Source organism: Cricetulus griseus, assembly GCF_003668045.3.
Source record: "Cricetulus griseus strain 17A/GY chromosome 1 unlocalized genomic scaffold, alternate assembly CriGri-PICRH-1.0 chr1_0, whole genome shotgun sequence".
Lineage (NCBI taxonomy): Eukaryota > Metazoa > Chordata > Mammalia > Rodentia > Cricetidae > Cricetulus > Cricetulus griseus.
In genome coordinates this window covers 248,191,289-248,204,938 of record NW_023276806.1, presented here as the reverse complement: position 1 = coordinate 248,204,938, position 13,650 = coordinate 248,191,289, and the positions used below count along the sequence as shown (strand labels likewise).

The 13,650-nt window shown below is 57.3% G+C and overlaps 1 protein-coding gene across 1 annotated transcript; it reads left to right on the top strand.

The window, feature by feature from the left end:
* Positions 1-1,966: 1,966 nt before the first annotated feature.
* Positions 1,967-13,384, top strand: Il12rb1 (interleukin 12 receptor subunit beta 1). The gene is made up of 16 exons (XM_027394751.2): positions 1,967-2,147; positions 3,579-3,641; positions 4,364-4,475; positions 4,892-5,061; positions 6,177-6,313; positions 6,971-7,037; positions 7,288-7,413; positions 7,876-7,958; positions 8,267-8,504; positions 8,992-9,159; positions 9,677-9,811; positions 10,088-10,243; positions 10,957-11,091; positions 11,490-11,586; positions 11,804-11,885; positions 12,468-13,384. Exons 1-16 carry the CDS (start codon positions 2,087-2,089, stop codon positions 12,801-12,803), a joined length of 2,166 nt encoding a protein of 721 aa, XP_027250552.1. The 5' UTR covers positions 1,967-2,086; the 3' UTR covers positions 12,804-13,384.
* The last annotated feature ends 266 nt before the right edge of the window (positions 13,385-13,650 follow it).

Genomic DNA, 13,650 nt, shown 5'->3' with positions numbered 1-13,650 from the left:
GAGACAGGCAGAGCTCTGTGAGTTCGAGACCAGCCTGGTCTACAGAGTGAGTTCCAGGACAGGCTCCAAAGCCACAGAGAAACACTGTCTCAAAAAAAAAAATCAAAAACAAACAAACAAGCAAACAAAAACCCTTTTAAATTGTTTTTATTCATAAACGACGCGTGCTTGTGTGCTTGTTAAATGAACAAGGTTTGTTCCTCGAAAACTTTTCATCCTTCGACACCCTGGATGATTGCTCCCTCAGGGCTTCAGGCTCTCTTGAGCACAGGAAGCTATGTCACTCCCTGGTGACCATGGGGACATTCAGTGATGTCTTTTGATATGGTTTCAGAGCCCTTGTGACCTGTTCCTTCCTGCTCACCGCCCCCAGATATGTAATGTCTCTGAAAGTGGGGCTCCCCTGAGCCTCCATGGGCAGCAGCTGGGAGGGGCCAGGAGGAGGAGGAGGAGGAAGAAGCATACTGTGACCTCAATAAGGGGAGCCCCAGCCCTCCAGTGTGCCTGAGCTCTCCCTGCTTCTCACACCCCCATGGCTCCCTATTCCTCCCCCACCAGGCAAAGCCCTCAGCTTGTCACTTGAAGTGTGACAAGGGCTGAAGACTGGGCTGGCCACATCAAGCACACACCATAGGTGTCCTGTTGCTGTTCACAGCCTGGCCCACCATCAGAAGCAGCTCACTGGGGAAACTGAGGCAGGTGTATGTGTGTGTGTGTATGTGTGTGTGTGTGTAGGCAGCATTGGCAGGGACAGGGAAGGACCAAAAGACCCACGTCTGGCCCCAGTGGGGCTCCTTGAATCCATCTCTTTGCTTCCAGCTGGAACCTCTGGACTCAGTTTCCCCATCTGTGACATAGAGCAAGCCATGGCGGTCTTTCTGAGAGCACGGGCTATATTGAGACAATTAGAGGAGTGAAGCCCTCTAATCTTCCACAAACTTCCCTCCCTTGCTGGCTGGCCTAGAACTCATGGCCATCCTCCTGCCTCAGCCTCCCAAGTATGTCAGTGCATCTGTGTTGTCCTAGCTCTCTGCTCCATCTATTTGACTCTACCCCTCCCCCCCCCAGCCTCCCCTGCACCGCTCCCTTCCAGCGCCTTTGGAGTCAAGTCTATGTGGGGTCACGCGGTAGGAGTGTCACCGTGCCAGGGCCGAGACACAGCCTCATTGTCCCAGCGGCACTGACCTCATAGCCTTCAGGGAGCTTGACCCTGGGCCAGGCGGGCCAGCTGTGCTGGGGACATGGCTCCTCACGCAAGGGGCCCCTCCCAAAGCACCATGAGCTTGTTCACATGGGCCTCAGTTTCTCCAAAAGATCTGTCTCACTTATCTGAGCCCTGGAAATCAGGGGGTGTTTAACCCAAGACAGGGTTTCTCTGTGTTGCCCTGGCAGTCCTGGAACTCACTCTGAAGACCAGGCTGGCCTCAAACTCAGAGATCCACCTGCCTCTGCCTCCGGAATGCTGGGATTAAAGGCGTGCGCCACCACTGCCCGGCAAATTCTTTCTTTTGAAACAGTCTATATAGTATTGGCTGCCCAGAAATCCATGGTCATCCCCCTGTCTCAACCTTTTAGGTACTGGGAAAAGGACTTTAAAATGAAACCTACAGGCTGGGGCTCAGTTTCTAGGCCTCTGCTTAGCATTCAGGAAGCCCAGCACCCCAATAAACTAGGTTAGCATTCAGGAAGCCCAGCACCCCAATATACTAGGTGTATCTGTGACACTTGTCACCCTAGCATTGGGGCGGTGGAGGCAAGAGAATCAGGAGTTTAAGGTCAGCCTCAGCTACCTCAGCTTCATAGTGAGTTCAAGTCCAGCCTGATCTACATGAGACCATGCCAAAAAAAAAAGACCCCCCCAGGCTGACTTATCTTGGGGTGGGTAGTCGTGGGGGTGGGGTGAGGGGGCTGACTTCCTGGCTTTCACTTTCACTTTGACTGGCAGGGGAGGCAATGAGTTTTTCTCCCCCCCCTTTTCATTTTCTTTCCTTTCTCAGTGTCTGCTTGTTCCGGGGTAGAGACAGGGTAGCTGGGCCCCTTCAGCGGCGCAGAAGTTCTTGGGGCTTCACAACTCCTTGTGGACCTAATGGGGCTGCGGGAGACCAGCCAGCCCATCTTCATCGTCCTCCTGCTTTGCCGGCTGGGTGGTGAGTCCTCCCCAGTGCTCCCCCCACATGTCCTGGGTAGGGAGGAAGGAGGGGTCCGTGGAGGGATGCAGGCTCCAGCTCTCTGGGCCGGCTGTCACATGGGGTCTCTGTGGCCATGTTTGCAGGGGTCTCTGGTTTGTGCTTCTCCTCTACTGAGAGTCCTGGTCCATTCCCATTTCCCATCTTCTTAAATAAGATAAGCTCAAAGAATTGCAGGCAGGCACACATAAGGTCGCATGTTCTGCGCACAGTTCACAGCACAAATTCACACGGGATCTGCACAGGCAGGTTGTTGGACACCTCATGGACCAGGCTGGGATGCACCTCCACCATGGCTGCTGTGTGACTCTGGGCAAATTCTATGCCTCTCTGTGCCTCTGCATTCCTCTGTAGACCAGGGATCTGCAGGTTTTTTTTTTTTTTTTTTTTTTTTCCCCGAGACAGGGTTTCTCTGTGGCTTTGGAGGCTGTCCTGGAACTAGCTCTTGTAGACCAGGCTGGTCTCGAACTCAGAGATCCACCTGCCTCTGCCTCCCTAGTGCTGGGATTAAAGGCGTGTGCCACCACCGCCTGGCAGGATCTGCAGTTTGTTGGCCCTCCATTTCAGCTTGATGGAGGGAACAATCGGGGATGGTGACCAGAATGTCACACCAAAAGTGCTGCAGGACTTTGGGGACACCATGTGCTGAGACTCACAGCAAGAGGCAGGGACCCCAGTTTCCTATGGAGGGCCACCTTCAGAGATAGCTGGCTGGTGATAGCAAAGAGGGGACAGCATGGCCAGGAAAGATGGCTCAGGCTTCAGGGCTGGGGTCACCAGAGAGAACAGGAAGGGTGCACCTGTCAACCTCAAAATCCAGAAGACTCCCAGAGCTGGGGTGACCCTTGCTTGTGGTGTCCTACACTCTCACAGGGCAGACACTGGTGCCCCAAGCTCCACAGTGAATCTGCTCACAGGACATCACCATCTCCTGGGGACTGTCCCAGCCCTGACTGCCAGCAGCCAAGTGCACTTACTGGGTACCCCAGCCTCCCCCTGCCCTGAGGCGATCTAGGGCAGCACCTGCTCCTGCTCAGAGCCCGTTCCTGCCCCAATGCTATATGACCTGGAGCCACAGAGACCTGAGGGAGCCTAGAATCTGGGGTAGTGAGAGGGCTGAGGAGAGGACCAGCACAGCTCTGGAGGGATAGGTGGTGGGTATGGGGGTGAGTGGGAGGTGGGGGTGGGCAAGGGTGGGTGTGTGGGCAGGTGGGGGTTGGGGTGGGAGGTGCATGTCGGGTGGGTGAGTGGAAGGTCTTCCATTGGCTGTGTTGATGGCAGACAAACACACAGACAGGAAAGGAGGTGGGCAGGGGGTGCTCCTCCCCGTGCCCTCCCCAGGCTCACTGTCCCACTGCTCTGCCTCCTCTGTCATTTTCTCTTGTCTTCCAGTCTCCTGCAGAGCTGACAGCTGCAACTTTGAGAAGCCACCACTGTACCCAGATGGAGCCTCAGGTCTGGCATGGCCCCTCCTAGGCTGAAAGCCACAGCTGGGTTGGCTGCCTCACCTTGTCCCCATGCGTATTCCCATTGTCCTGCTGCCCAACCCTGGGCCCCAGGCTGTTAGGTCCCCAGCACAGCTGGACCCTGCCTGTCCCTTCCAGGCGCCACCCTGAGCACAGTGCCGATGGATCTGTTCCTCACCCCACCCCTGCCACACAGCTGGTCACAGGGTTTAAGTCCCTGTTATTCGCATGGGCCAGTGTTTGGGACAACCACCTGCTACACGTTCTTGCTCTGTCCTTAAGTGGGATATTTTTATTTATTAACGAATTTCACAAAAGGAACTCCAAGAGACAAGTCCCAAATCTACTGTTTAAAAAAAGTACAGAAATCCAACTGTGGAGATGCAAACCTCTTATCCCAGACATTGGAATGCTGAGGCAGGGGGTCAGGAATTCATAGTCATCCTTAGTTAATAAGGTTGTCAGCCTGGGCTTCATGAGACTCAAAAACAAAACAAACTACTGCAAGGAACTAAGTGCAGTTCCCTGAGCAGGTAGGAAGCTGCTGGTGCCCAGTGTTGCCTGCATAAGACCAGCAGGTGCAAAGATCCCTACATGGAAGTCGGTCCAGAAACAGTGCTGGCAGGGCCGATGAGGACAAGCTGGGGCTAGCACAAGGGAAGCTTCCTGCTGGGAGAGCCCCACTTCTCAGACTTCTACAATCTCTCACAGGCGCCTCAGGACCCAGGAACTTGAGTTGCTACAGGGTTTCCGGGGCAGACTATGAATGTTCCTGGCATTACGATGGCTCTGAGGACAATGTCACGCACTTCCTGAGGTGCTGGTGAGGACCTGTCCCCACAACCTCACTTGTCCCCCACACCCCACACAGCCAAGATCCGAGTGTGAGCTCATGATTGACATGACCCCTGACACTCTTTGTCATGTAAGATGTGCATGTCACTACAGAGGTGAGAAAACAACACGCTGGTTCCTAGTCTTGTTTGTTTGTTTTTGTTTTCGAGACAGGGTTTCTCTGTGTAGCCCTGGATGTCCTTTGTAGACCAGGCTGGCCTTGAATTCACAGAGATCCTCCTGCCTCTGCCTCTTGAGTACTGGTATTAAACAATGCCCGGCTCATTTTCTAGCCTTTACTTTAATCTCAAACTCACCTTTGTGGTTCTCTTACCCACTCCCTCGCCCCCACCCTCCTATCCACCCATCTGCCCCACTGACTCATCACTAACCCTCCTCCTGCAGCTTCAGTGGTGGACGCTGCTGCTACTTTCCCGCAGGCCGTTCCAGGACTGTGCAGTTCTCGGAACAGGCTGGTGTCCCTGTGCTGTCTACCGTCACATTCTGGGTGGAGTCTCGGCTCAGCAACTGGACCATGAAGTCTCTGGAGATATCCCTGTACCTGTCTGAGTGGAGTGAGCTCCCTTTCTTACCTGTCCCTCTGTCACCCAGGTCCAGGATGAAGGACTGGGCATTGCAGTGTGACAAGAAAGTCTTGCTGCTTGGGAATAAATAGCTTATCACTGGGCTCTTAGGTTTCTTCTGGTAAAGCCTGATCCTCTGCTCCCCACAGTCCTGGGAGCCCCTCCTGGGAGCTGTGTGTTTTCATGACTCAGTGTGTCTTTGACAGAGTCCTGTCCTGAGTGTGCATGCTGAGGATGTGGGTTGTGGGCAGGTTCTGGGACGGATGTGGGCGGGCTGGTGAGTGGGGCTGTGCACCCTTCCATGGAGACGGGCAGAGTGAACTCCCAGAGGCAGGAAATTAACCAGGGCAGTAAAATGTTCATCTGTCAGGGGGAACATTCTCCTGCAAGATGCTTGTTTTGAGGGGATGGACACACTGAGGAGAGAACCAAGGTTTTCTCCATGTTCTACCTAGAGCTACTCCCCCAGCCACTCACTGGGGGGATCCTAGACGGGGACTCCACCTCTTACCATGCCCCCAGCGTTTTTTTTCTTTAATACTTATGTATTTTTATTTTACATATACGTATGTTTTGCCTGTATGTCTGGTGCCCAGGGAGGGCAAAAGAAGGCATCAGATCCTCTGGAGCTGGAGTTACAGACAGCTGTGGCTGCCATGGGGGTCCTGGGAACTGAAACTGGGTCCTCTCAGGTGCTCTTAATGCCTGAGTTATTTCTCCAGCCCCTAACGCAATCTGTTTTTTAAATTGTTAGACTGGGGACATAGTCCACAGGTAGACATGAGCCTAGCATACATGGAGAGCCGTAAGTTTTCATCCCAGCACAGCATAAATCAGTCATGTGGGTGAACACTTGTGATGCCTGCTCTTGGGAGGCAGGAGGATCATGATGAGTTCAAGGCCAGCCTCAGTTACAAGAGTCCCTGGACTGAAGAAACAAAAACAAAAGCTGAGGAAAAACCCCTGTTCCCCAACTCTGGGTACAGAATGCCAGCCTTAGCTGGGTGGACAGGGGCTCTCACTCTCATCAAGGTGACCCCATGAGTGGTGCTGGGCAAACCTGGACAATTGCACTCAAGTCAGAGGCATGTTCTCCACCCCGACAGTCAAGTTTAACCCTCCTCTGGGAGACATCAAAGCGTCTCGTATAGACGGGCAGTTACGCCTGGATTGGAACATTACCGAAGAGGTTCCAGCTGAGGTGCAGTTCAGGCGCCGGACGCCCACAACTAATTGGACATTGGTGAGTCTGTTTCCCAGATCCAAGGTCACCTTAGCACCGTCAGTGTCACCCAGTCTTCATCCCCAGGGCTGGCAGTTCTGCCTTCCTGCTTGCTCCACAGCCCTGGGATCTGATGGTGAGCTTCCTGCTTGAGCACCCCTCCCCCCAGTGGCTCCCCATTTCCCTCCCTGGACATCCTGCCAGCATCACACTTCCTTGACAAGCACTGGGCTGCCTTTCTTTGCTGGATCCCTGAAGTCCAGCCCCTTGCTAGAGTAGTCAGCCTGCATGAGGCCTAGCCCAGTCAGCTCACACCCACCGGGCATCACAGGCAGTGTGAGGGCCACCTCTTGTTACCCTCAGATTAATTTTCTCCTTTGCTCCCTCCCTCTCTCCTTCTCTTCCTCCCTCCCCCACCCATTCCTCAGCCACTGCAGTCCTATGGTGCCCACCCCTCTATTATCCTACCTGGACCTCAATTTTCCTCACAGATAAACAAACAATGGGTCAGGGGAGCTGGGCCTGGCAGCACCCACCCCTCACCCCAGAGGCTGGAGGGATACTGCAGGCATCAGCTGCACAGTGAAATTCAGGCTCCAAGGGTGAAACAGAAAAGCTCCGACAGCTCATTTCTGGACCACAAAGTTTAAACCTGTCATACACCCAATATCTTTTTAGGGTGACTGTGGACCCCAGGATATCTCTGACTTAGGTATGACTGAAGACATTCATGGCAGCATTTCTGGTAAGCATTGATGGGTCCCCTGCTGGCTACATGCAGGGCCTGTGGCCTGTCCTGTGGCTCAGTATGGGTTTATTCCTATTCTGCAAGCCAGAGTGAGGCGTAAAGAACCAGGGTCACAGTGGAGGGGTGGGGGCAGGGCCTCCTGCAATGAGCAGAAGGGGCTAAAGAGGGACCCAGGGACAGTCAGAGCACACAGTGTTGGTCAGTCCCAGTATACTGACACCATGATCCATGTCCTGTCTCTACCCAGAGTCCTGCCTCTGCCCTTTAGAGGACATGGCCCAGGAGCTCCAGATACGGCGGCGACGGCAGCTCTCCTCGGGGGCTCCTGGAGGCCCCTGGAGTAGTTGGAGTGCTCCTGTGTGTGTTCCACCTGGTGAGGGCCCTGGGTTACAAGCACTAGGAAAGGGTCCACAGAGCCAAGTGTGATGGTACATGCCAGTCATCCCTACGCCAGGATAGCTGAGGCAGGAGGTCTGCGGTTCTGAAGTTAGCCTGGGCACTATAGCAATACTCTCTCAAAAGGAAAAGGGTGTGGCAGGCAGCAAGTTTCATCACCAGGCTGAGGGGTTAGAAACAGAGCCACCAGAGAAGCCTGCATGGCCTCCTACCCTGGCTTCGGCTTATCTCCTTTGTCAGTCTGTGAGGTCTCTGAGACAAAGCCACCTGCCTGGAGCAGGGTGCCATCTCTAGGTGAAGGCCAAAGGTGCTTCACTCTTGTGCTCTGAAAATGGGAGGGGAGGGAGTGGCTCCCAGCCCTGGCTGCAGTCCTTCCCAGTTTTCTGGGCAGTGGCTGCCTCAAGCGCTCAGCCCTTCCCTTTCTCTGCTCTCTTTACAGAACGCTTCCCCCAGCCTGAGGTCAAGTTCCTGGTGGAGCCGCTGGGTCAAGGTGGAAGGCGGCGTCTGACCATGCAATGCCAGGTGACTGGGCCAGCCTGGGTAGGAGGCAGGAGGGGAGGAGAAAGAGACACAGATGAGAGGCAGGAGTGGCCAAAGCCACAGGGTCTGGGGTCAGCTCTGGAGGTTGGCTGGGCATGGTGACCAGCACCTGTCACTCTGGCACAGGGGAGGTGGTCTCAGGAGGAAATGAGTTTAAGGTCATCCTCGGCCAACCTGGGTTACCTGAGACCCCGTCTCTGCCAGTAATGGGGAGCCATGGAGAGGATGTGAGCAGGGGAGGGCACTGTCCCTGGTGTCCTGAGCTCTCCAGGCCATCTTCTGCTCTGCAGACGCCGCAACCAGCTGTCCCTGAGGGCTGCCTGGAAGTCAGGCCTGGTGCTCTGGTGAAGCACTTGGTGCGTGTGCACATGTTGTCCTGCGCGTGCCAGCCTCAGAACCGGAAGACCATGTCCATAGGCAAGCCGCTGAACCTCTCCGGGGCTGCCTACAACTTGGTTGTACTCACCAGGACTCGTTTTGGCCGCAGCCCCTACCAGATGTGGCACCTTCCTGCCCAAGAACTCACAGGTGCCTGGGGCCCAGGGGCAGAACATGAGGGCGGCGGGTTCCTTCGTCATGCACAAAAGAATGAGGTTAAGACAGTGTCCAAGTGAAAGGCGCATCAAAACTTCAGTCATTGAGATCTATGTTTAATGCAGGACTTTAAAACACACAAACTAGCCAAGCGTTGGTGGTGCACGTCTTTAATCCCGGCACTTGGGAGGCAGAGGCAGGTGGATCTCTGTGAGTTTGAGACCAGCCTGATATCCAGAGCGAGTGCCAGGACAGCCAGGGCTACACAGAGAAACCCTGTCTCAAAAAAACAAAAACAAGAACAAAAGACCAGAATCTTATTTGGAAACATGTGGCACCTGTAAAGGATTATCCTGGCATACAGTTGATGCTCAATAAATGCTAGTTGACTCCTCAGAATTAGAGGAGGAGTGTGGGTCTGTGATTCTCACCGACATGCTGGTGACCCTTCGTTCCCATGGACACCCGGGGCTCCTTCCAGAGATGAGAACCTTGAATGTCAGCGTGGAAGGCAACGTGACATCCATGCACTGGGCGGCCCAGGCTCCAGACACCACCTACTGCCTTGAGTGGCAGGCACGGGGCCAGGGCAGGAACCACACCCACTGTACCCTGATTGCACCAGAAGATGAGGACACAGCTGGGATGGGTATGTCACTCTCAGATAAATATGCTCTGTGATAATACATGGCTAGCTCCAACCTCCAGGGTCTGTGCAGACAGGGTGTCTGAAGCCCAGAGAGGTAGCTTCACTTACTCATAGTCACACAGCAGCTGGTCCAGGAAGAGGCTAGAACCCTGATGCTTGGCACCTGCAGCTTTGGCTGGGTTCCTGGGCTGCTCCCTGGGCAGGTCACACCCTGGGCATAATGAATCTCACATGCTATGGTGATTTAAACACTCCCATGTGCCAGGGAAGGTGACAAGTCACAGCTGCTAGTGGTGAGTCAATGAGGGCTGGAGGAGCCGGATGGTCCTGGCAGTGTCCTGTTCTGAGACTTTCTGCTCTGAGCTTGGAGAGGCTGAAGTAGTGGGATGAGGGATCCAGAAGAGGCATACGGGCTTTGAAGCACCAGGAGGAGTTTTCTGGGCAGTCGGTCCCAGAAGACAGCACAACCAGCACAGACTGACCGCTAAGGGCGACCCCACCCTGCTGGTCCTTCCAGTGACCCACAGCTGGAGCTCAGAGCCTGCGCTGGACCAGGAGGAATGTTACCGCGTCACCATCTTCGCCTCCAAGGACCCAGAGAACCCGGTGCTGTGGTACACTGCCCTGTCCAGTTACTACTTTGGGGGTAATGGTGAGTAGCTCTCATCTGTGGGTTTGTGTCCTTGGTGACGTTGGAGTGTTAGGTGACACCAGGGCAGATGGGTGTGGGTGGATCCATGCCAGTGGGTGTGGCCAAGGCTACACTTAAACCGGTGTTGTAGTTAGGAAGGTAGGCGGGGCCAGGGCAGTGGGTGGGGTCATCTGGTGGGCGTGCCCACCGCGGAGGAGGCGGGGCACGGTGGGCGGTCCGAGGTGGGCGGGGCCTCCCCTGGGGCAGCCTCACAGCTGACGGACAGGTTTTGTGCAGCCTCGGCAGCTGGGACCCCGAGCCACGTGTGGGTGAGGAACCACAGCAGAAACGCCGTGTCCGTGGAGTGGGCGCCGTCGCGGCTGAGCGCCTGCCCGGGGGTCCTGACGCGATATGTCGTGCGCTGCGAGGCTGAGGACAGCGAGTGGGCGTCAGGTGGGTGGTGGCGTGGGCGGGAACCGGCTGTGAGACCCGGGCGAGGCAGGGCACACCCCCAACCCTCCCCAGCCAACTGGAGGCCGAGAATTTAAACATGCGAGCCTGTGAGGGCCATTTTCATTTTTTACACGTTTTAACTACGTATTTATTGATTTGTTTACTGTGTATGACAACGTGGTGTCCACGGAGCATGCGTGGGCCAGAGGACAGCTTGTGGGTCTTGCCCTGGGGTCGAACTTTCATCAGGTCGGGCAGTTAAGGCCTTCAGGGAGGACTTATCCAGCCTGCCTGGCTTTTTTATTTTTTGAGTCTCTGTATCCCAGGCTGGCCTGAAACCTACAGCAATCCTCCTGTCTCAGCTTCCCCAGGAAATAGAGGTGAAACCAGGGCGTGCACTGAGCCAACACCCTGTCCTCCGTGACTATTTTGCTACCTCTTAAAGCTCTCGTTTGTCGGTGGTGGTTTTGAGTGTACGGGTATTGCCTGCATTTGTGTCTGATCCCCATGCGTGTGCCTGGTGGCCGCAGATGCTGTCGGGACGGGAAATGGAGTCACCGACAATCGTGAGCTGCCTTGTGGGTGCTGGGAACCGCACCAGGTTCTGATCTCACCCTCAAGCCAAGCTTGGACCCCACAGAGCTGACCCGAGTGTCAGGCTCGCCCCACGGGCCATGAAAGAATCCCTAACCTACGCTGCCTCCCTCCAACAGAGTGGCTCTTGCCACCCACAAAGACCCAAGTGACACTTCAGGGACTGCGCAGTGGCGTGGTGTACAAGGTACAGGTGCGAGCCGACACTGCGCGGCTCCTAGGCTCCTGGAGCCGCCCACAGCGCTTCAGCTTTGGTGAGTGGGACAGCTGCCAGCTGCTAACCCAGCGTGCACTTTGCGGCTCTTCCCATAATGACCTCCGCATCCCCGCGGGGGCAAGGATTCCCTCTGTGGCTTTCCATGGGCCTCAACAGAAAGGACCCGTTGGAATTCCTCTTCTCTGGCCTGCCTGCCTGCAATATTTTATTTCCCCACACACACTTGTCAAACTCCTATTCATCCTTCAAAACCAGGCTGTAAAGTTCTCTCCTCTAGGAAGGTCTCCCTACCTTTCTCTGAGCCACAGTGCCAGAGGAGCCTTGACTCCTTGGGTTTCTCTGTGTGGGTCAAGCTGTGTCTTCCCCGGCCAGGAGGCTCCTGAGGGGTGGGAAGGGGGGAATGGGAGCACCTCCCTCAAGTTGTGCCGCCCCCAGAGGTGCAGATTTCCCGTTTATCCATCATTTTTGCGTCTCTGGGGAGCTTCGCCAGCGTCCTCCTCATGGGCAGCCTCGGATACATCGGTTTGACCAGGTAACTCGGGCTAGGTCACTGTGGAGTGCAAAGTGTGTATCTGCTCTGGCCTTATAGACGGGAAACTAGGGCTCAGGGGGTCGGGAACCGGATCGCGGGGCAGAAATGGGGCCGAACTTGAGTGTGCGGGACTCGGTCCCCACCACACCTTCCACAGCATAACGGGAAGGAAAGGAAAACTCAGAAGTCCCCTCTGACGTGCCGTCTTCGTTCCCAGAGCGGCCTGGCGCTTGTGCCCGCCCCTGCCCACACCGCGTGCCAGCACAGCTGTGGAGTTCCCTGGCAGCCAGGGCGAGCAGGTACGTTTTCAGCTCCCTACTGTTTGATGCCATGCGTGCAGCGGGTAGTGGATGTGGTCCAGGACAGCTCACCCAGACCATCAGGGCGGGCTGGAATCTTCTAGAGTCCTATTACGGAAGCAGAACTTAAATGGCTTCGACAGAAGGGGGACTTGAAACGCAAACGCAGGGCTCTGCTCCTCTCTGTCCTGGCCCCGCCCACACACCGCTCCTCTCTGTCTAGCTCCGCCCACACACCGCTCCTCTCGGTCTAGCTCCGCCCACAACCGCTCCTCTCTGTCCTAGCTCCGCCCACACATCGCTCCTCTCTGTCCTGGCCCCGCCCACACACCGCTCCTCTCTGTCCTAGCTCCGCCCACACACCACTCCTCTCTGTCCTAGCTCCGCCCACACACCGCTCCCCCCTCTCTCTGTCCCGGCCCCGCCCTCACCCCGCCCCGCACCCACACTGCTCCTCCCTGTCCCGGCCCCGCCCTCACCCCGCCCCGCACCCACACCGCTCCTCCCTGTCCCGGCCCCGCCCTCACCCCGCCCCACACCCACACCGCTCCTCCCTGTCCCCCGCTCTGTCCATCCGTCAAGGCTTGGCAGTGGCGCAGCCCGGAGGACTTCCCGGAGGTGTTGTGCCCGCGAGAGACGCTGGTGGTGGAGAAGGCCCGGGACGCCGATGACGGGACAGAGCCACCCCAGGCCGCCCCAGCGCCCGCCCCGGACACCGCGCGGTCCTTGGAGGCCGAGAGACGGGAGAAGGGACGCTCGGAGGCCCAGGGCCTGGGCCTGGAGCACGAGAAACTGCCGCTGCTCCAGGGGGCTGTGGCCCGGGGAGCCTCCGCTCTGGGCGACCTTTGGTGGACCCAGAAGGCTGAGGAGCCAGGGCCACCCCCGCGGCCTTCGGGGCAAGAGGACCGCCGGGTGTAGGCGACACCGACCGCTTCCTCGGCCCCTGAGCCGCAGCCGCTGGTCCGCGAAGGCTGCCCGCTTCGTAGGTGTGGACACTGAGGCTCCAAGGGGAGCACCTTCCCGGAGGCCAGCAGGCCTCAGCTGAGAGCCTCTTCCTTCCTTGTGCTCGCCACGCCTGTAGCCACACAGCCTGCCCCGGGACCCAGGAACGGCCGAGCAGGGCAGGAACTGCCCAGGCGGCTGGGCTTGATGTCCTGGGCAAGGCTGGGCCGGATCACTCGTCCTTTGGGGTCCTTTAGTCTGAGGGGACCTGGTCACAGGCTCAGCTTGCTCCGTGTGCTGAGCTGGGTCCAATCCAGGAGCGGCGGGAGCAGGGGCGGCGTGGCATAGACGCCTGCGGATCAGGGTCCCCGCGGGAGCACTGCACGCCTGCGGATCAGGGTCCCCGCGGGAGCACAGGACGCCTGCGGATCAGGGTCCCCGCGGGAGCATTGGACGCCTGCGGATCAGGGTCCCCGCGGGAGCACAGGACGCCTGCGGATCAGGGTCCCCGCGGGAGCACACGCCTGCGGATCAGGGTCCCCGCGGGAGCACAGGACGCCTGCGGATCAGGGTCCCCGCGGGAGCACGCCTGCGGATCAGGGTCCCCGCGGGAGCACAGGACGCCTGCGGATCAGGGTCCCCGCGGGAGCATGCGGATCAGGGTCCCCGCGGGAGCACTGCACGCCTGCGGATCAGGGTCCCCGCGGGAGCACAGGACGCCTGCGGATCAGGGTCCCCGCGGGAGCATTGGACGCCTGCGGATCAGGGTCCCCGCGGGAGCACAGGACGCCTGCGGATCAGGGTCCCCGCGGGAGCATTGGAC

What these genes read in the sequence shown, in the direction of transcription:
- Il12rb1 (XM_027394751.2), top strand. Translation starts at nt 2,087, where the DNA reads ATGGGGCTGCGGGAGACCAGCCAGCCCATCTTCATCGTCCTCCTGCTT. An exon ending in CCACAACTAATTGGACATTG is followed by an intron (nt 6,314 to 6,970) that starts GTGAGTCTGTTT and finishes ATATCTTTTTAG; the next exon opens with GGTGACTGTGGACCCCAGGA. An exon ending in CTGGCAGCCAGGGCGAGCAG is followed by an intron (nt 11,886 to 12,467) that starts GTACGTTTTCAG and finishes CCATCCGTCAAG; the next exon opens with GCTTGGCAGTGGCGCAGCCC.